Source organism: Scedosporium apiospermum (genome assembly GCF_000732125.1).
Source record: "Scedosporium apiospermum strain IHEM 14462 chromosome Unknown SEQ_SAPIO_0085, whole genome shotgun sequence".
Classification (NCBI taxonomy): domain Eukaryota; kingdom Fungi; phylum Ascomycota; class Sordariomycetes; order Microascales; family Microascaceae; genus Scedosporium; species Scedosporium apiospermum.
Genome location: NW_015971786.1, coordinates 611,410 through 634,387, shown reverse-complemented (window position 1 = coordinate 634,387; position 22,978 = coordinate 611,410). Strand labels below are relative to the sequence as shown.

The window sequence follows — 22,978 nt, the reverse complement described above, 5'->3', positions numbered from 1 at the left end:
CGAAGGCTTTGGCGATGCTCTTGTCGTAGATAGCTTATACTTCCCCCGGCACGATAGTACGCGCAGCACTTATGAGATGGTGATCCAACCTGTGCCGAGTAATGGGTCCCTTCGCTGGAGGCCTCCCCAGCCTTGCCTCTTGCCATATGTGTGAGCGAGGGAAGTACTTGGAGGATCCTGGGAATGGGTTACACCAAATACTGAGATCTAGACATACATGGCCCTCTGAGAGTCAGTGGAGGCATAAACGGTCGGGGTTCTCACGGTCAACTGTCACCAGGGAAGATTGCTTCCAGGCTCATCAAACTAGTATTTTTTTGCCAGCTAAGGAACTGTGATGCTCACGCCATTGCCAATCTTGGAGCTCCATCCTGAGACGCACGCAGGTCCGAATCAACATCAAAAGAGAGAGAGAGAGAGCATTCATAAATCATTCCACCTTGAGTCCGAAAAGAAAAAAAGGAAAAATCCCAAACGCCCGAATTTGCCCAACTCAGTCCAGTCCCAGTCTAGCCCAGTCCCCATCGTATCCTAGTTTTGTCGGAAATACTGTCGTAATTATACACATAATGTAGCAAAAGAACAAGAAAGAAACCGAAGAGTCAATCATGTCAAATCAACGCCATCGACGTTGTCGGGAAGCGTCGTCACCGTGATGGGTAGTCCGGACAGGCTCCCGATCGTATTCCCTCCCATACTCCCTCCCATAATCCCTCCCGTAGTCCCTCTCCGGAGAGCCCCGTCGCTGAATTGGATATTGGCGAGGAGCTCTATCATCGTCCCTACTAGTGGGTCCACTTGTAGCTGGATATCCGTATTCGGAACGACGTCTATTCACGCCTGGTCCTCGAGCCGGCAGTACCACCGGCGGTCGCCCGGTATACCGATCATATTCGCTGCTAGAAGGGGTTTCCGAATCCTTCCTGAGCTGCAAATGTCTATACCTGAGGTCCTCATCAACATCCGTCGAGGATGTTTCGTCCACGAATACAGGAGACGGCCTCGGGCGTGCGGCCTCGTACCCATTGAAGGTCTCAGACCGCAAACGAGCCTCTCGGCGTCTTCCCTCGTTCCTTATATGGTCTTCAGCCTCCCTGGTACCTTTTGGAGTGTGAAAATAATGTATCTCCCTAACTACCGGGGCGGCGTTGATGGTCGAGGGAGGAGAAGGAGGGGGAGGAGGAGGTGGTGGTGCTGAGCCATATGAGTGCCCGTCGACGGTAGGACGCGGGGGATTCACTACCATCGGTGTCTTGCCGAACTGCGCGTAAGGGCGTCTTTCATTCTCATCGATGCCAAACGCTTTAGGGTTAGGCTCCTTGCGATGGAACCTCTTGACGGAGCTGTCGCGACGCTGGCTGCGGCTACGGCTGCGGGCCCGCGTCTTCGAGACGCCTCGATCGCGCCTGCCTTCGCCCGGGCTATACTCCGAAACGGAGGACGGTGGGGTATTCTCGTCGTCAGTGTAGTCAGATTGGCAATCCGATGGTGAGCTGCTGCGGGAGCTCGAGTCGTAAACGCGTCCTCTTGATCCACTCCTGTCACGGTGCGCTACCTGCTTGATCCTGGTTTCCTTTTGGCCGTTGCCCTTGGACTTGTCCTGTTGGTGTATTTGGGCGCCAGCTCCCTTCTTGTCTCCCTGCTTGATGATCGGCTGTAGTCTCGCCTGCGGCCCTGCCTGTGGGGCCTTAGGAGGGGGCGGCGGCGGTGGAAGTTGTTGTTGTTGCTGTTGTTGCTGTTGTTGCTGCGCGATGCGGGGATGAGGCTGCTGGGGTTGCTGGGGTTGGTACTGCTGTTGATATTGCTGTTGCGGATGCACTTGCAGCGGTGGCTGTAGTTGTGCTTGCGGCTGCAGCCTAGCTTGGGGTTGCTGCGGATGCGGGTCCCGGTATTGGTGTTGTTGTTGGTATCCCGTACCGCCTTGCATCATCTGAGGGTGTTGTTGCTGTGGGAAGTGCTGAGTCTGGTTCGGTGCTGGGTATAGCATCCCGTTTTGCGCCGTCCTAAGGGGCGGCGAGCCATTGGCAGGGTTGTTCATGGAGTTCAGGGAACCGCTCTTGAATTCGTGGTACAAGGCCTCGATGTCGATCCCCTCCCGGGGGGTTCGCTTAAAGAAAGCCGTGATACAAACGGCTATTTTCTTGGACTTTTCCTCCTTTTCATCCTTGTGATGAGTGTGATGAGGGCGGCTGTTGTTGAACAAAGACACAGAATCACGTCGCTTCTTCTCCCTGTCCCCCTCTCTCTCTTTCTCTCTTCCCTTACCCTTATCTCTCCCCCTGTCCTTCTCCCTCCCTCTATCGCTGTCCTTATCCTTTTTCCTCTCCTTGTCCTTGCCCTTTTGTTTATCGCCGGACTTCTTCGGCGACTCGAGCCTCTCGACCAGCTGATTCTTCATGTCGTAGTACCCATGCTTGCCCTTCGTCACCTTCTCAGTCTGCTGGTGAAACTGCTCAAGGACGTAGCAGTACCTGGGATCCGTTTCCATATCGGCCAACTCGTCGAGCGCCTTCCCGAGTTGTGTCTGCTTGGGGTTCGACAAGGCCTCCTTCCTAGGGACGACGGGACCTTCGTTCACTTCAATCTCCTGCACGCGGCGTCTTATGGCCTCCTTGGCCATACCCTGAGCTTCGTCGAACTGAGCGACATCCCAGTTCGGTAGCACCGGGTTGCCGTCTTCGTCGAACTCATTCTTCCGCTCGGCCTTTTCGATGCGGACGACGCGGTAGCTGGAGAGCTCTTCCTTCATGGAATCCCTGGTGAGACGTTCGGAGCGGATATCGGATCTCGTCACGAGGCGGCCTTGGTTGGGGTTCTCGGAGGTCCTGTGTGAAGGGGAATAAGGAGAGGCGATATTGCCGCCCTGTGTTGGGTGGTATACGGGCTGGTTCTGCATGTTGGAAAACTGTCCGCCGAACTGGCCGGCTCCTTGTTGGAATCCCTGGTGTTGGTGTTGGTGTTGGGGAGTCGGCTGGCCCCGAACGGGAGGGATCCCATTCTCGCGAATGGTGACGAACGGTGCACCGCTCATCCTTTACGGATATGAGTGTATTCTCGTTCTCGGTGGTTAGTGAGTGTCGATGTGAATTGTTAATGTGAGAGAATGTAGAATGGTAGAATGTGCAAAACTTCTTAATCTACTACGAAGGTAAACATGCTAACAAGGTAGGTGGCAGGTGTAATGGGAAGAGAATTGTAAAAAGAAGGCAAGGCAAGAGGGGGTGGAGGACCCTGCTGATATACTTGAAATGGGAAGTGAAGAAGAGCCGGACCTGAGCAGCTCGACAAGACTTGGATAGTTGGTCCGAAGCCGGCTGCTATGGGAGTATCACGAGAGGGCAAGCATCGCATCTATGAGCCATCAAGGAACGAGGCGAACACAGAACAAGAGGATACCATGAATTTGGAGGGAGAGGAGGGTGAGGGCGTGTGCGTAGGAATCAAATCTAGGCGAGGCTTGTGTGCCTGTCCATCAATGGAAGAGAGCATACTTCTACCCTCCTTTCCAGCAGCCTCCCATCCGCACACGACACGGGAGACTCGGTTTTTCTCCCGTCGGTAGAGCGTGAATGGGGGCGGCGTTTCTGGGGCGCAACAACGGTAACCCGGAGCGATACACGAATGTGCAACGGTCTCCTCTGGGTGCTCGTGTCCTACCGTGTCCTCGGCCGTGTTCCGTGCTTTTTCTCTGGAGCTGTGGTGGCTGAGGCAGCTGGAGCTAGAAGCTCGCCCGCATCAATATTGCCATCGCCAGTCTTCCCATCTGGGGTCTTGTGCAACTGCCGTGCTGGTTCCATACAGCGTGGGGGAAAACAGGGAAAACAGGGGAAAACAGGGGAAAACAGGGGAAACGAGAAGAGTGTTGAGAGCTTGCCTGGATGGGCGGGCTTCAGATTGCACTTCTGTCCTTCCCCCGGAAGCTCTTTTACTTCATCTCTCTCTTTTGTTTCTCATTTGCTTCGGGCTTCGGCCGCTGGCGAGAATGGTGAGGATGACGCGGCGACATGGCATTCGGGGAAGCCAGACAGAATCATTGACCATCAAGAGACAAGGCTCTGAGCACAGCCCCCCAGCCTTTATCGACGTACGTCAGTCCTCAAACCTTCACACCGACGGGGGACCCTGACCCGACCTACAGGGCGGAGAATTAATCATCAAGGATTAATTGATGCTTGCTCGGTTGTTGCTATTGGTCATAGAAAAGAGGCAATGGGCTGCTGGAGTCCGCCTTGAACGCCTTGTCTTGGCGTTGCGCGCCCCAAGAATCATCTCGATTGAGAAAGCAAAGGAGGGGGGGATCAATGCCTTTTGATTCACTTGCCCCGAATCTCGCAGCGCGGGATGCGAGTAACTAGGGTTGCACTACAAGGGTTTTCCTAAAAAGACGTACGTACGCACAACGGCGCCACAACGGGATAAGTATCATCTGTTTTTCTTCAACCCCTAGACTTGATCCTCGAGCAGATCATCTCTCGGGAAGTTGCATGTTTCTTGCGTGGTTCGGAACATCGAAGGGAGGTGCATTGCATGATTCACACAAGGGCCCGGTGCAAGGCGAATGTTTCCATCTGAATTCCTTATTTGCTCCGAGCAAACAGTGTAAGTCGACGAGGAAAATGATCAATGTTTGGCTCTCTCGGTCAAGGAATCAAAAGAACCTGACTACTAAACCCTAAACCCCATGGGATCTTCGGATCTGGTCATAGTTTCCCCGGAAAGGTTCGCTCAAGGCTTGCTTTCGGCAGTTCAGGTTGGAGCCAAATACCGACCTTGTGATCTCTCTGCCAGCGGCTGAAGGTTGGGAACTCCTTACTTGCCGTGATCAAAGCCAAATCCAGAAGCCCCTGGCAATCAGAAAATGAGGCCTTCCACCCCCCCTCCTTCTCTCTTTCGCGCACTAGTTTGCAAGTAGAAAAACTGATCCCTCCGGTTGGTTGCCCTACAATATGCGAGAAACTGCACACCTCAGGCCGAACATGGGGGCCTGATTGGATCCCTGAGATGGTTGATGGTAACATCGAAGAGGGCCTCATGCACATATTTGCAAATCCAGGCCACTCTTGTGGCGTTTCTGCGCCCACATCGTGGACAGAATATGGAAGACCCCCTCCCCAGCGGGGATTGAAAGCGGGCGAAGCAGGTTTTAGTAGGCGTGTGTGAGCCTCTCTCTCTCTGTGTGTGTGTGTGTGGAGTTATCACCGGTGCTTTCCTCAGGCATAGAAGAATAAGGCTTCCTAGTCGGTTTTTTTGCTCCGCCACGCTTGCCTCGCGGATATCGAGGATGTCTTCGGCGTCTCGCTACTGGACGAAGAGCCAAGGGGCCGGATGGGGGATCTTTGTGGGGGAGGTGATATCCGAAGGCCCGTTCCGCTCGGGTGAATAGATGAAAGTCAATTGACAATGGTCAATTGTGCAGCCATTGAAGCAGGGCTTGTAACAATACCAAAGGGGCGCCTGTTGATGACCTCTGATCTCCGAGGCCTCCGAAAGGAGTGAGACGAAAACGAAAGGAGCAGGCTGTTTCTTGCATTGCATTGCGATTCGAAATCAATTGATGTCCCGCATACGTGCCCGTCCGCTTCCTACTCTATGCGCGCGTTGTGTCCCAGCTGCAATGGCAGTTGCAGTAAGTATGTAGCAAGGGTTCTGCAGCCTTGCCGCAGTTGCTTTACGTAGGTACCGCCCTTCCCTGGTTCTGTATGTCTTGGTTTCTGGCGTCCGGAATAGAACGAGAGAAACTCATTGGGACATGCATTCTGCCCTCGACTGATCAAGGCACGTGGGAGAGCGCACGCCAGTAGCAACGGGACGCGACGTGTTTCCTAAGAAAGAAGACACGTCTCACGTACTCGAGCCAGTCTCGTGCCTCCTTCCCTTATGTCGACAGGCTATGGTTAACCAGCGACCAGAGACTTCAGTCGACGCGAGGTGGTGGGAGGGTCTATAATCTTACAAGTCAGGCACTGGGGAGCTTGACCGACACCACCAACTGGTATCCCCGGAATGAATCCTTTGCTCAATTGTGCACCGAGTATGTAAGAAATTAATCTAATCTATAGCCTGATTTTTCTTGCGCTCCTTTGTGCTAGAATGAGGCGAGCAAGCAAAACTGGAAGGAAACTTTGAGAAAGTTCTCGGGCGACGGCTCGATTCGGCGTCGTCGCCCTCGCCCCAAACTTAGAGACATTGAGCGGGGGGCTTCGGGGACTTCGGCCGAGGAGGTGGCGGCAGCGTGCATATCACCGTGATTGAATGATTGCTTTTTTTTTTTTTTTTTTTCTTTTCTTTTCACGAGGGCCTCGCAATCAACGGCGTTATCCCATCTCGTATCTCGTAGCCCTGGGAATGGTGTTTGTTCATCTCGCCCTCCACAGCGGCTCTTGGACTGAAAAAAACACCATTCAAGCGAAACGCAAACGCAAACATAACGAAACCAGCTGATACTCTGAGGTGAATCTCTGTATTCGCAAAGAAAACCCCAGCCAGGTTTGCCTCGTCTTAGTATCTCAGTTTGATATCAGGAGTAGGAAGGATCACGACAAGAACATTACGTTGCGTGGTGTCAACTTCAAGGCGAGCACATCACACAAAGACCATGTTGCACCTGTACCACTGACAACCCTTCTTAGAGTTTGGCAGTTTCCTTGTCCGGGGGTTGCCCCCCTTCTCGGACAGACACGGGGAGACACGGAGCCCTGAGTGCCCCAGGTTTCACGGCTCACGGTTGGTCGCGGAGGCTGTGCCGGACTGGTGGTTTTTGGGGAGGAGCCGGTCCCTATCCATATTTGTGGTTTGACCAGAGCTTGTTTGTGCTTGTGTCGCAACCCTTTCCCTGAACGGTCGTCGGGTCGGATTGTCGAAGACACAAGCCGGTTACTCTCCTCGGTTGCTTTTGTGAATATGATAGCCTTCTTATAACTAGAGTACTCAATCCAACGTCGTGGGGTTCTTCTCGCCCCAGGCTGTCCATTACTACACCCTCGAATGGAAGCTGGGACGACCGAAGGAAAGTGTGTTAAGTGAGGTTGGTGTTCCGAGCGACGTATATGAACCGATCCATGGATGCATGGCTCGGTCGAGACCGCTTCGAATCCAGTCTGCGTTTCAACGACATACCTCCGATTACTAGAAGAAGAAAACAAGGCGAGCCATATCTTGGTCATGGGAGTCGCCCACCCACCATTGCCGTGGCTAACAAAGCCTGGTTGGCAGCAAAAAGGAAAGCAAAAAAGTTCATTTCCAAGTTGCTGCCTGGATATCGAGTTGTCGAGACCGGTACAAATAAACAGCAGAGACGATTCGCTTGGTTGGCTTCAGACAACTCATCATCGACAACGCAGGCCAAAGACCAGGCTACGTGGAAAGATGATGTGCCCCAAGCCTCTGACGAAGTCCTCGCTGCAGTTGTTACCGGGTTCATTTCCCCGCAACCCGAGACATCAATCGATGAGCAATCCTTCCCCCAAAAGGTAAGAAAGGAAAGATATCAAAATAGGAATTCTAGCTCGGCGGGAATGTCGAGCCTCGGTGAGGAAAAAAGGTCTGGCTCGTCAAGCAGATTTGTCACAGCACTGGTTGCTTCGCTCACGAAAATCTAGGCGAAATCAGGCGGTCTAGTACTTGTACTGCTGTGTCACACACCACCCATCACGATTAAATTGATGGGACTTCTCTCGCTAAAGGGTGAGAGTGGCCCCGGTTTCCAGGGCGGTATCAATCTTCGGCGACTGTCGAGGCTGTCTGGAGAGGGATGGGAAGGGAAGGGAAAAGGGGGTGGGGCATGTGAGGCGATATGCACAATTGCGTCGCACATTTGCGCCGTTAGGCCAGAATCAATTTATTATCAAATTCAGCATACGAGGAAGACGGGAGACGATGGAGGAGATGGGGGCGACGACAATGAGGGCCGAGTTGAGTTTCCTTCACCCCTCGATAGCATTGAAGCATCGAAACCGAGGCATTGGATCAATTTGATCATTACTTCAAAGGCGGCTCTAAGAATTGATGTTGATGGCACAAATAACTGCCTTCAGGCGCTTTCTAATGGCTGCCTATGTTATTGCATTCCGTCAATCCTTCGACGTGTCTTTGAAACGGGCCATATCCGTCTCATCATTTCCAAGAAGATGAAATACAGGATGCCGTTCACATAGTTTCCCTTTTAAAGGCCTTCGGGACATGTTGAATGGGGTTAAGCTGGGGGGAATGTGCGGGCCGCTTTATTGGAAAGATTCCATGTTCAAGCAACCATTTGACGTCCGTGTTCTATTTACTATGTGTATCTTCGCATTGTCATGTTGGAACTGTTCCATTCCATCCTATACAGCAGCATAGGTAAAAGGCCTTCTTGTAAAGCTTTTACACTCAACCTTGCTCCAGTACACATAGTCAAAGGATGCAATGGGTTGATTCTGAATCGATGTTGAGCGAGATGGAAGAAGGAAGTGATTCAACGCCAGTTTCCTCGGCACTCTGCTATCCAAATTTTCAACCGAATCATTGATCATTGACAACTCTTGCCCTCTCACCCTCATTTCCGGCCTCGAGTGTGAACTCTTCCTCTCACTCTTAAATAACGAAACACCTCCACTGTTTTCATACCCTGATCATGAACGGCTGCCTTTCAATCAAGGAATAAAAGGGAGAAAAATGACAGATGAACCTACTGACCAGACTCCACTTCAGTTACTTCAGCAGCACCTCCTGGCGACCTCATCATGGCCACTGCCCTTCCCCAGTGCTGGCATTGCGAAAACTCAGGCAGCCAGCTACTTGAAACAGTACAGGCGATATCAATGGCTTGCGGCTTCACGAGGACTCCTTCGCAACACAATACCTAGAGGTATGTAGAGTGTTATTTTGAGAGGAGAGATGTGAACCCTTGATGCGCTAAACTCCAATAGCCTCTGACCCACTCCAGCCTGAGGAATTCCCCCCAGGTTGTCTCGAGGAAGATGATGAGCTTGTGCTTGATCGAGTGCGCCAGACCCAATTCTCTATCCAACTGGCCCTATCGGAGCTCGATTCCAATCTCGCTCGGCTGGAAAGGTCCCTGCTTTCGAGGCGGCAGACAGTCTGGGTGCGTACAGGCGCCATGTGAGTTCCTCCATCCTCTCCCTCCAACGTGTAGGGCATTGCCTAACTTTTTTTTTTGTCCTGCTCTTCTTTTCATCGATTCGGCAGCACGTTGATCCTTACCGCATTTCTCGCGTATCTTGTCGCATCTTCCGGACGAGATATCATACGCTTCATCCCGCGAAGTTTTCGGCCGCATATCCCTCTCATTCCTTCACCTATCGCAGTCGTCTTTATCCTTGCGAGAGAGGCCCAGATTTCCGCTGTTGCCGCGGCGAGAGCTCGGGTGGAGAGGTTGGTCGCGACTGTTGCGTCTTCTCATCCTGTGTCTCGCGACGAGATTGCGTGGCTTAGAAGCGAAAAATGGGAGGGAGTGGATTGGGGCTTGATTGGGCTCTAATCGCTGAGCGGGAGGACCTCTTAGGGGCGGGACGTTGGCAGGGCTACTTTACTTTAGCCCTTTTCAAGATCAATCTATGTTCTTGATGCGGTCTTTGTATCTGCCGACGGGCGCGAATCGCATTTTTCGCTATTTTCGATACCACTGCACATCTCGACTACCTCGTTCTTTGGAATGGGAATCTCCCGGAACGAAGCAAGATTAGCACGCGGACATAAACAGAGAGCGGAGGGCTCTATCTTCGTGTCTGCTCTCTCAGTATCGCAAATAGACACATACAAATTAATGTACACCATGATTTGTTTTTTGGTAGGCAAATAGAGCTGCCGCAGGAACGTCCATTTCTGTGATCATCCTAAGCCGGAAGACAGCGGCGCCCGAGTTCCCCACTCCGTCCGAGCGGACCTTGAAAAACCCCGAACGATTTCTCGGGACCGGCCGGCGGGAGAAACGGGTGGTAGCGCATACAAGTAGCATCTGCCGCCATGCTGAAACCAGCCTAGCGCTGTCTCGAGAATCCAACGGGGGGTGGCCCAGAACAACATCGTGGGATTTTAAAAAGACCTGGTCCAATCTTTACTGCGTACACTTAAAACCTGAAAGCTTGAAATGACATTCCCAAGCCAATTAATCTTTTAAGACAGAGGGTTGAGGTTGGGAATCCCACGCCCGTCAGCCACCCAGACTCAAAGGAAAAAGTCGGAGAAAATTCCAAAGTTTTTCGGGCAAAAGAAAAAAATGTTGGTGAGAGGCACTGAACAAGAAAGAAAGAAAACGAGGGAAAAAAGAAAATTGAACTAGAACTAAGCTCCCATACCCGGAATCGAACCGGGGTCTATGCCTTGCTTCTCGCCTCTCGATGAGAGGGCACAATGATAACCTCTACACTATATGGGATTTTCTCTTCGCTTGTGGGTTTGTGGTGGCCCCAAGTGACTGACTCTGAGAATCTTTCGCTTGTTTCTAGCCACGCCTAATTCATCTAGTCCAGGAATAGTGAAATGACGAGGCCCGCTTATACCCACTCGCTCCACTACCTCTTGGACAGCTTTGAGGGAATGTTTCCTTGTTTCGATCCATAAATGTGATTCAAAACTTCAAAGTGGCATTTTTCTGTTGCTGTCTCTTTTAGCCAAGTATAGGTCTGAAGATGGTTGGGCGTGCCGAGTTGCCAACAGCATCGGTGCGAACCTCAACCTCACAAGTAATAGTCCAACCCCAGCTCCAGCCACTCGCACCGCTCCGCACTCCTAAAGCCCTCCATCTGGCTCCCTTCCTCACCAGGCCAGTCCAAAGCCCGAAGCTTCAAATCTCCATCCACAGCGGCCTCCCACCTCCCCGTCCTCCGCACAGCACCAAGCGTGCTCTCGAACCCCCTCGCCTCAAGAAACGCCTCATCGGGGTTCGGATCGTACGTCCGCGCAAAAGAAGCGAACATGTCGAGCGTGAGCTGCTCAAACGCGAGGTCCCGGTTATCCCGGAACGGGAGCCCCTCGCGCGCAATATTTCCAAAGACGTAGAGCAGCTCGCCGCTGTGGCAGCGGAGGTAACCCGGTGGCGCCGAGGGGTCGCCGTCGGGACGGCCCTGCGGTTCGCAGAGGTCCGTCTTGGGCCATCCCGGTGTCTGGTAGGTGCGGTCGAATTCGTAGTAGTAGACGTGGGGGAGGAGGGAGTTGGTGAGCGCGGCGTTGACGGTGGCTTGATCGATGCAGCGGAAGACGGCGTCGGTCGCGAGCTGGGCGCCTTTCCAGTCTACGGCCATGGTGATGTTGTCGAGGGGGGCGAGGGGGTAGAGGTCGCTGGAGGGGTAGGGGAAGCCCTGGGAGGTGATCCACTTCTCTTGTTCCTCGGCTGTGATGTCTTGCTGGAACGAGATGAACGGGCCGCCATCTTCCGCTGTGATGCCCATCATAAGTTGGATGTCGAGGGCTTCGCCAGGGGAGAGAGGGAGCTCATCAGACGTGAGATATTTTCCGTCTACCACGAGGTAGCGTATATCGCCGTTGAGGCTAGTAACTTGGTCGACAGGAAGACCTCGAAGGCATTCGACCGGCGAGGGAGTATCGGTGCAGTTGGCAGCCTCGACGAGAGCATTTCCTCCCCGCTCCGCCGCCTCAGATATGGTAAAATACTTCGAATATGTCGTGCCATAGCCTAAGCCGCCGAGGTTGCTAAGCGGGATGGCCGCGGCGAACTTACCCTTAGCTTCAGGCGAGGCAATCAAAGCACGCGCGGCACCTGCTCCAGCACTCTGCCCAAACACGGTGATCCTGTCAGGGTCTCCTCCAAAATCCTTGATATTCTCGCGAACCCAGTCCAGGGCAACGACAATATCGGCGAGACCGTAATTTCCATTAGTCTCTCTGTCATCTAGAGCAAGGAATCCGAGCTTTCCAAGACGGTAGTTGATCGCAACGAGAACAACGTCGCCTCGCGAGACAATGTTGGCGCCGTCGAACGTCTCGTCATTGGCGGTGCCTCCAGTAAAGGCGCCGCCATGAATCCAGAACATGACGGGCTTGAGGTTCTTCTTCTTCGCGCATCCCGACCGGGGGAGGTAGGGTGTCCAGATATTGAGGAACAGGCAGTCTTCAGAGCCCGAGCCGTACTGGAAGCATTGAGATCCGTATTCCAATGCTGAGACGTCGCTGCCGTTGCCCTTGTAGGCCTCGGAGTAGGCAAATCTCTGCGGCTCGGGAGCATATCGGATACCGAGGAATCGAAAAGTGTTCCTGTCACGGAAGCTACAAGCAAGAGTATGATTAGCTTTGTGCGACGAAGTTTTTGCGAGCCTTGGGTGTGGTTATGACCGTACCCGGTGAGCTTCTCGTTATTGGATTCAACCGTGATTTGCCACTGTTCGCTTGTGTCCTGCGCTGTGTTGTTTGAGAACGGCGCCGTCTGTGTGCAGAGAACAGGCAGCCGAACAGAGCCATCTTCACTGGCGACTTCTCCAGAAACCGATATGCTGCGAGCACCATCTCCTTCGGCAGCAACCCAGAACTTGGAAGATTTCTTGACCCGCTTCTGATAAGCAAGGTAATTGAGATTTGGCTGGATGCTAGCAGTCTCAGAGTCCGGCGACCACAGAGACTCACCCAGAGCCTGACACGCTGCTTTGGCCTGCTTTCGGGTCTTCTTCTCACTGAGGAAGAGGACGCCCGAATCAGCAGAGGGACTATGTGGGCCTGCGATTTCAACGTCAGTTTTGCACAACCTGCTTCGCACATGGCAAAACCGTCATTATATCACTTACCTTGCAGATCATTGTTGATCAGAATCGTTACGTCGGACTTTAGTTGAGCAGTAGAAGGAGCTCCAAGTACAGCTGGGGCCAAGATGGCCAATATAGTGACCCGCCAGGACACCATGACGATCAATTAATACGAATCCTGGGTGGAAGGGGAAATGTGAAGCAGAGCCAAGTCCTCGGGGCGAGATCCTACAATGATCTATATAAATGAGCATCCTACCCCATCATGCGTCTATAACGGTCGCGCCTTCTCTATCTTATACGAGCTCTCGGGCTTTTCAGTACTCGAAAGGAGCCGGAATGAGAGAAAATAATTGACAGATGCTACCAATTCCCTAAGAGAAGTTTAATATTATCTACCTACCCGGTGCGCCCGCTTCTATCTTAGTTGCCATCTTCTTCCCACACCTTCCCGTGCCGGGGAACCCTTTCATCCAGGAACCGCCGTCTTTGCATGGACGCGAGCCGCTTTATTGTGTTGGTGGGAAAATACCCCAGCGTTATTTCCGCAGCCATTATCCGCGTACGTCCGGAATAACGTGGAAGAAAGCATCATGGAACACCGTACTTCGTAGGTTCTTCCTAGGTAGGAGAACGAGCTTGTGGAACTTGCAACGGTGGAGAGAGAGGAGGAACCGTGGACCACGCGGTGTGATTTCTTTCTGCACTGCTACATACACTACCTGGTACCTGCATTTCCTGCTTCTTAATCTCCACACTTGATCCCTATTGAGTGCGGGAGTATCAATGGATGGGCAAGGGAGGCAATGTCAATGCGTCTTGGATTTAGCCGGATGGTAGGCTGGCTGCGTGGAGAGGGATACTCGGACCAAGGACATCTCCAATACTACCCGTCAAGATCTTTCGGCCGTCATTGCCGTTCATGGTGGTAATTTTTCATTTCCTCCAACTTGAGTAGCGTGTAAACATCGATCCCATATGGTCCGTTTCCCCAGCGGAGCATCAGCCAGCAACAACCCGTGCAAGTCCCTCTCAAGACTCCCCCTCCCACCTCACAATCCTCCAATCCACAGGCGCAATAACAGTCTCCCACCGATCCCACGAAAGACAAAACATATTCCCCCTCGCCAACACCTTCCCCCCAATCTGAAAACTACTCACAGCCTCCCAGACGACCTTCGCCACATCAGCACTCGAAACCGTAACCCCCCACGGCAAATTCTTCAGAAACTCCCTCCTAACACCCACGACGAACGCGCACGAATCCAGGACCAGCAACGGCGCCCATCGCATATTCGAGTCGTCGGCCGAAGTAGTAAGCAGCTCATGCCGCGACACGACCCAGTGCCCTGCGTTGAGACGTCCCCATTGCTGAATGGCGAGGCAGTCCTCCGTGGATGGGGATGCTGTGTAGGGCGTGTCGGGCGTCGTTTCGGACGTGAAGGTGCTGTCGGCGCAGAGCTTGTAGGGATCTGGGGAGGGGACCCAGGATGTGTGGTGGCGGGATGCCTTGGGACGGGGGGAGGGCGGCGTGAAGAAAGACGCGATGTAGATTGTTGAGTTGGTTCCCGAGGGCTTGGTTATGGGTTGAGGTATGGCGTTGGGGAAGGGTAAGCTCGTCTCGGACTCGGCCTGCTAAAGTGAGACTTTGCTAGAGGAGTCGAGAGGTAGTGAGCCGAAGGCGGCGTAGACGGACGCCAGAACGAGGTATGTGTGCTGGTATCGCATCGTGTCGACGGTTCGAGCTTGGCGTTGTTAACGGTGGTTGTAGGATGGTAGTAGCTCACCTGGTCTGGCTGGTCCTTTTTGGCCTCGGGTTGTGTAGACGGCATGTTGGGTTGTAAGGTTTGACCGCCGAGTTGATCTGTGATTCATGTCTCAAGTTTCGCCATGAAGGTAGGTACGACCCTATGAAGTTTGTGGTGTCTCCTGCCTGTGGAACTCTACGCCGCCTTTTGGGTTTTCCATGATTTGATGCCTACTACTTCGTACAGCAAAAGGCTCAGCGGAGAACTCGAGAACTATCTTAAAAGAGAAGAAGGGCGAAAAAAAAAAGTTGCAAAAGTCTCGCACCAGTTTCGAACCCACAACCTCTCCAAGCTTCGCCCCTCGCCTCACCTCCGCCAGCCTCGAGATATCACAACCTCAACAGAGAGCCCTGACAAGAGATTCCTTCGCGTAAAATAATAAAAAGAAATAATTAGTATAATTTAACAAAAAAAAAAAAAAAAAATTCCCCCTTCCCCCCCCCCCCCCCCCAAAGTCTCAATTTCCTTTGCCTAGATTCCCAATTTCCTCCACGTCCCATGGTTTGACCAAACCGGGTTCCACGCCGGCGCATTGCGGAAGTAGTTTATAAGCAGTGCGTCACTGCTTGACCACTTGATTCCATGAGACGGTGAGAATCTCGAGCCGAATTTTCACGTATCAAGCATACGTTCCAAGCGAATTTAGACAACGTGGAAGTTACACGGATTCACGACTTTGAACTTGGCCGATTTGGTCAGGCAGCATATTCAAGAATCTCGAGACAGACTACAATGGATTAGACAGTAATTCATTAAGGCTTAAATGCTATCATAACATCTCCGATGATCGTATACACCAACCCCAACAATGCCCTCCGCCATACTCTATCCAACGCCATTTGATGGTACACTTTTCGACGCCTCATACATCCCCCGACCCCCATAAAAGTACATGTAGACAATATAGTAGTACATGACAGAAGAAAAAAATATAGGCGTAGGCCAAGTAAACAACACACCGCCCATCGTCTGTAGTTGTTGAAAATCACATATTCCACGCATACGCATGCGTCGACTTCCTCACACCCTTCTCCCACTCCGGCTTCCCCTTCTGATACCCATTCTTATACCTCGCGCCCATGGCTTCGCCTACGGAAATGGGCTCTTCCATGGGCATCAACTGCGGCTGTGAGTGATACGGAAGAACGCCCTTGAGCGAAACCGGTCTACCCCTTCGCGCGCCCCCCGATGACGATGTACTGGCGGCGGGAGGTTTCCTTTGGCTTTTGATCAGCTCCTTCAGCTCGTCATCATCGGCGGTGATCTGCGCCTTGATGAAGGCAAGAGGGTCCTCGACATCCTGCTGAAGCGATTGCATGACGGGCTTGCGAGGTGTGTAAGTAATCCCCTCCAACTTCGGCGCATGCTTCTCAGGGACGATGGCGGGATCGAGCCACGCCTCGGGCCCCTTCTCCAGCAGCTTAACAATATCGATACTCTCGCCGTGGGGAATTGGCTCCGGGTGGCTCGGCGTGATGCAATCCATATCGACCTCCTTCCTGAGGACCTGATCGATATCGACGGCTGAGAAGAAGGCGACGGACTGTGGTAGGTCGTTGATGCCGATCTGCTGCGAGAACATGGCACGCGTCCATAGGTTGGCGACCTGTAGCGCCATGGCGGCGCGGTATCGCTCGTGATCCTTGACGAGGTAGCGGATCTCGTCGTGCACGGTGATGGCGAGACGCGCGTCGATGTTGAACCGTCGAGTGAGGTAGTCCATCGATACGATGAGGAGGTGGAGATAATCCTGGCCAGAGGACTGAATGGCCCAGTTAATACGGGAGGTGAGGTAGCCTCCCTTGCTAATGAACCTGCTCATCAGGGCCTCTGTGATGCCGGCACCAAGTACGGGCGTCCGCGGGCGCTCTTGCTCGGCGAATTGCTCCAGGGTGTTGAAGACGAACGACTCGGTACCGCCGCGCCAGAACGGCCGTTTACAGAGCGTCTTTCGGTTCGTCCTCTTTCCCTTGGTCGTAGCGTAGAGCTTCGAAGCAATCTCCGTGGTCTCCTTCTCCGATAGGGTGGGGTTGAACTGTCGGAGAAGCGTCGCCGCGAACTTGAGACCCGCTCCGTAGATGCGGCCGTAGTTGAAAACTTTGGCGTCGTTCCTCGTTATTCCGAGAATGCTAGCCGTGCGCGAATGGAGGTCGGTCCCCGCAGCTTTGCTTCCTTCTAGAGTCATGAAGCCGATGGCGTTTCCTCCGTGAAGCTTGAATGTCGCATCTCCGCATAGACTGGCAATCCAGAGCTCCTCAGAGTCGACATCAGCGCCGACGAAGCTATATCCTGGTGGTGCCTTGACCATGGCTTTGAGCTCAGAGCCCACCCTGTTCTTCTTCGCGTTGCTCGCCGTGAGCCATGTGTTCTCCACAGCTCTTCTTGTGATGGTCCCCATTGGAATAATTTGCGGCAATATAAAGCCGTACTCGTTATTATCTTTCTTCTTCTTGCGGAAGGACTTGTCAAAATCGCTTTGGTAGACAACCATTTGGGACATGATCCTATCCCTCGCACTTATCCAGTAAGAGCAGGACGCGTTCATCTCGAGGGCCTCTTTCGCGTAGGAGTACTCGGACGAGAGCGTTCCGTTTTCAAAGTAGTTTAGGTAGCCCTTAGCCATCGGGTTTGCGCACCGAGCCGACGGGCCGTCTTTGTGAGGTAGTTTGAAGTAGACCCCGTCGAAGTCCTCCCGGAGAGCCTCTATCTTCTCATCGGTAAAGTCGCATTGCACCATCTGCTTATTCGTATACTTGGAAGCTTCTCCCCGCGATACGCGAAACGTCCATCCGTATGTGTCCGACCAGACCAATGGGTGGCCATCCCAGGCTAGCCTTAGAAGTAACGGTGCGATTCGTGTACGTACCGTGATATTAATAGGCGCGTCATTCTTAGCGAATAGATCCTTGTACCATTTGGGCATACCGGGCTTCTTTTGTCGAGCAGCAGGTCGAGGAGGGTCGCCCTTCTTTTTACCCTTGACCATCTTAATTTCTTGGCCCGACCAGTCGAGCTGCTTCAGCCAGGGGTCAGTACTCCATTTATCAGGATCGTCCTTGATTTCAAGAGCCTTTTCGGTGAGAGTGATTAGTCGTTCCTCCACGGCGTCGCTGAGCTTCTGATACGTCGCTTCGGCGCTGGCGATATATCTCTCCCAGGATTTGTTGACGGGAAGAATTACGGATGACAAGTGCCGGAGGGCCGCGAAACTGACGGGGTGAGGGCAGACTTCTAGGAAGTTAGGAAAAACGACCTGGTACACGCGGTGGGTGACGGCAACGTCCGCGGCGCAATAGTCCATCAGCTCATCTAGCTTCGCGAGCACTTCTTTCCTGTCGAGCTCGCCAAAGTCGTCACGAACGGCCTTGTCAATGGTGACGTTGAGGTGGAACTTTGCGACGTCGCGCAGGGAGTTGATGGAGCTTCGTTCGACCCAAAGTTCCTCCTCCTCGTGACGGATGGCGGAATTATGGAGAAGCTCGGCGAGGGCGAGGTCTTCGGTCTGGCTCGCGATGCGCTCGCGAAGCTCTCGGTTCTTTTTGTGTTTCATCCAGGTCGGACGCTGTTGAGAACACATTCCGTTTACGGCGACATGAAGGGACATGGTGTCGATAAACGAGTTGCGTGATTGCTTAATATCATATTCTTCTAATATCCTCGCGCGATCGTAACCAACGTTATGACCCACGACGATCCGGTCCTTGGTAGGGTCCCCGAGAGGAACGAGATGCCGGTTCGACTTTGACTCTCCGAGCAACCAAGGCGAGAGCCACATGTACCAGGCCGTGGGGCTAGCGGCGCATGCCATGACGGCAAAGGGGCTCTCGTTCCACATCACCTCGGTATCGAAGCATATCGCCTGCTCCTCGGGAGCCTCGACAGGCTGCGACGTTCCGTCTGGTAGATACTTGGTCCATCCACTCCTGTGCATCCATTTCCGCGGCTTTGGTGGGAAGCTTGCCAAAGCAAACTTTTTGGAGAGACTTAGGTAAGGTTCGGCGCAGTCGAGGCCGAGCTTGTAGAAGTGTTCGTCGAGGGTTCGGCCCTGGAGGGCGGGGAGATCGAATGCGATGGGTTTGCCGTTGTCGTTGTTCTTCCCGAGTAGATCATGGCGCCGGAGATGATCCTTCGCAAGCTCAACAAGGCTCGGGGGAGGAGGCTTGCAGCCGTCGGGGAATATTTGGCGATGGACGTGGCTACTAAGGTGTTGGACGCCGATTTCGCTAAATCGCGCTTGCGACGGCACTTGAAGCGATGTTAGATAGAGGTTTTAACTATCAAGCATTGGGCGAAGAAAAAAAAATGGAGGTCAGTCAGCGGACGGGTGCGACTAAGCTGCACGTACCAGCCAAAGTCCGAGTTAGGGAATCGTTTGAGTTGGTCGAAAGCGAAGGGTCGACTGAGGCGACAGATTTCCAGCGAACATGGTACGCGGAGAGATGAGGATGCGGTAATGTTGCCCGTGGTATCCTATAAAAGGAGGCTGTCATGGGACGGCGGACATGCCTGGCGGCGGAATACACCATCGTTTCTGCAGCTGGACATTACTGCACAGATTCTGGATTTCTATTGTCCTCAGATAAATGCAGTATCAGGGTCTCATCGACCGCAAGCTACTTAAATTCGCATGTTTCGGAATACTGGTGAGGAGTCGATGACTTGAGGAGCTGATCGGGGATGGGGTTTGACGAAGAGCAAAATCACGGTTGAACAGTTTGAAGAATCGCGACGAGACCAGGGCAATTTCACACGTGCCCCACAATCGAGCTTCCAAGTTCTTAGCACCAAGACTGGATCCAATGACATCTTCCAGAATTAGTGTTTCGAGATCGAAAGACCACAACGGCATCAGGATATAATAACGGGACGACTAAAACAACAAGAGTAAACCCAAATATATTATACACTACTGTTGGGTTTGGAGCTTGAAGAGTGAGATGAGAGGAATTATACTCGGGACAATACAGTTGTATTGCTGGAATTGGCGTTGGCGAGTACCTGCAATTCGACAATCACTAATAATTGATACATGTATAATTTCGAGCGCAGTTGCAATGTAGGCTGCTGGTTTTATCAGTGTTGAACAGAAAGTAAGCGACATAATTATACCATAGACTCACTAACCAATCCTTCGCAATCTCCGTTCGTGATTGTGATCCTCGAGAGTAGCCAAGCAAGCAACATTGATCAAACGAAAGAATGCTTCTTGAACGATAGCCAAGTTTAATTCTGCAATCCTGTTGAAGTCGGAATTCGGGTCGCGGACGAGATCTGCCAAGTGCCGACGACCAATACCATTGATAATATGCTCTTCGACTTGGGGACTTCGATCCTGACATTCGGCATTTTATCAAGCCACTTGCTATCCTTGTCTTGGATGGATGGACATCACTTACTCAAGGGACCACTAATAATAGACTAGTGTACTTCCTTGACTCGAGACTTAAAGCCTCTGAGACATACTTGTCCGGGAAAGAGAGGCGGTCTTGTAACCATTCTAAGAAGCAAGAGAGCGATAGAACTACAAGTACGAAGTAGTAGGTGTATAGACTTGGTCAAAGAGAGAGAGAGAGAGGGAGAGGAGAGCAGAAAAGACTACTCCGCTGGCTGTCTCCGACACAAGGACTGAGAAATCTCCGCTGGTAAGTCTTCGCGAATCAGGAATGTCTGACATGTCCGGTCATGGCTGAGGCGGCGGAGATTCGATAATGGCAGGAGATGCTCTATCGTGCGATGGATCAGAGCGCAGATGTGACTGGTCCCTCCATTCTCCCTCCATTGTCCCTACATTTAGCCCCTTCGGAATCGAGCAGGCGAGAGAGCACTGAGGTGAGACAACTCGGCCCGGGAAATGCACAATTTGGATCGCCGACTGAGTTTTCTAAGTTCTTGCCTGCCACATCCGTACACCTTCCATGGATAAAATGTCGGGTTCGGTCAAGACCCTGCGTTCGGAGATGTCCTGGGCCTGGCCTAGGATTCCATTGGTGGTCACGTCTTTGCATCGGTGATGCATCACATGCTGGCCTGGCCGGACTCGCTTGGGCGATCGGTCACTGGGAGAAACGGAGACTGCACGCACAGGGGATGGGATGGGAGACTTGGGAGCAAGGGTGGCTGCCGCTCCTGCAACCACTTAATGGCGCCTAGTGCTACCTTTGTATTTACGCCCTCGCTGGGTGGAGGACATATGTAGGATTGTCGTCTCTTAAATTATTCCCGATTTCATGGTCGTTGAGGGGGCCCACTCCCAAGGTCATTCAGCTGGACTTCTCTTGGGCCTTCTGGCACAGGTCGCACACATGTAGTGTACACATAGCGCCAAGCCAATGTTAGGAAATCGAAGCTGTTGCCCAACCTAGCCTACCCTTCTCGGCAAAGAGTGGAAATTTGTGGCAACTGGTGAGAGTGAAATGGGGGAGTGGAGTGGGCGGAACGAGCACCCGGCAGCGCCGCACTTCGCATTTCGTGGTCTGACAGAACAGCCTGGTCTGGGCTTCGAGCAGCGTCGGGGTTGCATCGAACTCCCCTTTTCGAATCACATTGAATCGTTTTCACCTGGACTCAGACACTGGACAAATAGAAAGCACCAGCCCGGGATGCCTGCCTACTTTGGCCGCATCAGCATTCAGCTTCATGCCGCCGCAAAATAGAGGCCCTACATCCTTTGAAAGTCAAGGAGCGCGGCCCTGTTCCACCTACCGTTTGGTGCATTGATGATGCACCACACACTCGAGTCGCCTAGCCCCGAATTCCCGTCGCCTGTAGCCAGGATCCCGGCCAGTCTTCCCTTGAGAGGGTCAGCCAAGGCAAGGGCTGGGTAGTATAATAATAGACGGCTCCCCTCTCCTTCGCCTGCTTGCCATGTTTTAATCTCGTGGTCTTTTTTGATTCCCTTGACCGACCATTATTTTTCTTTTTTTGACTTGAGCGACCCGGGGTTTCCTTTTGTGAATTTCTATCGCTCTAATCTTTCTCACTTGCCACATCCGGCCCTTGAACTTGGAACTAATACTTCGTCACTTGAGTTCTCGGGCTCTGGAACTACGAAGGTGTCTCTAGTTGCGGCGCCCAAAATTTCTGTGGTCGACAGACACTTTGAGAAGATCGCCTCGGCCTCGACACGTCCCCTATGAGCTGACTGATTCCTACTGTCTGGCATCTTTGCCGTCTCGTTATCCGAATTGCTGCTTCAAACCTCAGGATCGAAGAAGTAGGCGACAAGACTCGATCATTCAACATCACCTTTTTGCCAACTGTGATTACAGCTGTCGACAACTGTCAACCTTCAGACTGACTTCGGAATGCGAACGACACAGTGTAATCGTCGACTCCAGGCATCACACGGACTTTACACTGGATTGATCAATCAAATTTCAATCCATGAACAGTTGTGGCGGCCGCTGTGGCATGGCGAACAACACTGGAGGAGCTGGTGATCGCCTCCCAATCGATTCGCTCATCCATCACCACCACTTTGAAGGTAACGATTCTGAACAATTGAAGTCTCTAAACTCAATCGCCACTATTATTACTAATTTCCCGTCTTCCTTTCCCGTTGACATAACCTCAACCTAACTTCTTGCCTCTCGCCTCTTTCCTCTTGTCTCATATTTCCTACTTCGTATTTGCATCGTCTTGCATTGGAGCGCCCACCCTCGACCCCTCTGTCATTTGTTATTCTGTTGTGATATGTGGATGACATCGCTAGAATCCCGCGGCTGGAGCCTCCATTTGTTTTCTTAATCCCGCCCTCCTCCTGAACACCCCGCCCTAGCGCTTCTTGATCTGATTCTCACCACACATTCTTTGTCCATCCTCGCCGCTTTATCCCAACAACACCTACGAAAGAGAAAGCGCCTTAATAATCGTTTTTTTTTTTTTTTACTAGACGAAAATCAAACCTCGTTCTTCCAATACCAGATCCCGACCTCCGCTTCTCTGCCTTCCCCCGAAACATCCAACCCTTTGCACGCTGAGGCTGCTTTCTTCGAGCGATCGTTCCCCAGCGTCCCGCCGACTGACCCAGCGCTATTGCTGTATCCGTTACCCTCGATCTTTCCTGCATCCTATGCCAGTTCAAGGGCTCCGTTCCTAGGCGTATCGAGTCCGCCGAGTCTTTTTGACCACTTCCATTCGAACGAAAACCTCGAGACCGACCCAGACCCCGATTACGGCTTGGGGATTTTTGGCAGCAACGCGACCTCACTACGGCTTTCCAGACTTTCCAGAACTCGAAACCCCTTCCACCAGACTTCCCAGCCCACGACGATCAACGTAACCTCTCCTTCCGTGGCCGCCACATTTACCCGTGATTTTGCTCTGTACGAGGGCCCTACGCCGAATCCCGATCAAGAAACGTCTGCTGTGCCCTCGTCTGGTTCATCGCATCTCGCTGTGCCTCCAACGCCCTCTCGAGGGTTTGTAGCCGCGTCGCCCTTTCCCGTTTTGTCAACATCTGTGAACATTGAAAGTTTTGCC

The 22,978-nt window shown here is 52.6% G+C and overlaps 2 protein-coding genes and 1 pseudogene across 2 annotated transcripts; all 3 read right to left on the bottom strand.

The window, feature by feature from the left end:
• Positions 1 to 616: 616 nt before the first annotated feature.
• SAPIO_CDS2186 lies at positions 617 to 3,031 on the bottom strand (annotated as a pseudogene; the record flags this gene model as incomplete).
• Positions 3,032 to 10,673: 7,642 nt separating this feature from the next.
• Positions 10,674 to 14,521, bottom strand: SAPIO_CDS2185 (Fumonisin B1 esterase; the record flags this gene model as incomplete). Its single annotated transcript, XM_016785286.1, has 5 exons — positions 10,674 to 12,219; positions 12,291 to 12,663; positions 12,732 to 12,768; positions 13,851 to 14,324; positions 14,477 to 14,521. The coding sequence occupies 5 exons, from the start codon at positions 14,519 to 14,521 to the stop codon at positions 10,674 to 10,676; spliced, it is 2,475 nt and encodes an 824-aa protein (XP_016645164.1).
• Positions 14,522 to 15,482: 961 nt separating this feature from the next.
• SAPIO_CDS2184 (DNA polymerase gamma) lies at positions 15,483 to 19,023 on the bottom strand (the record flags this gene model as incomplete). Its single annotated transcript, XM_016785285.1, has 2 exons — positions 15,483 to 18,742; positions 18,843 to 19,023. The coding sequence occupies 2 exons, from the start codon at positions 19,021 to 19,023 to the stop codon at positions 15,483 to 15,485; spliced, it is 3,441 nt and encodes a 1,146-aa protein (XP_016645163.1).
• Between the last annotated feature and the right edge of the window lie 3,955 nt (positions 19,024 to 22,978).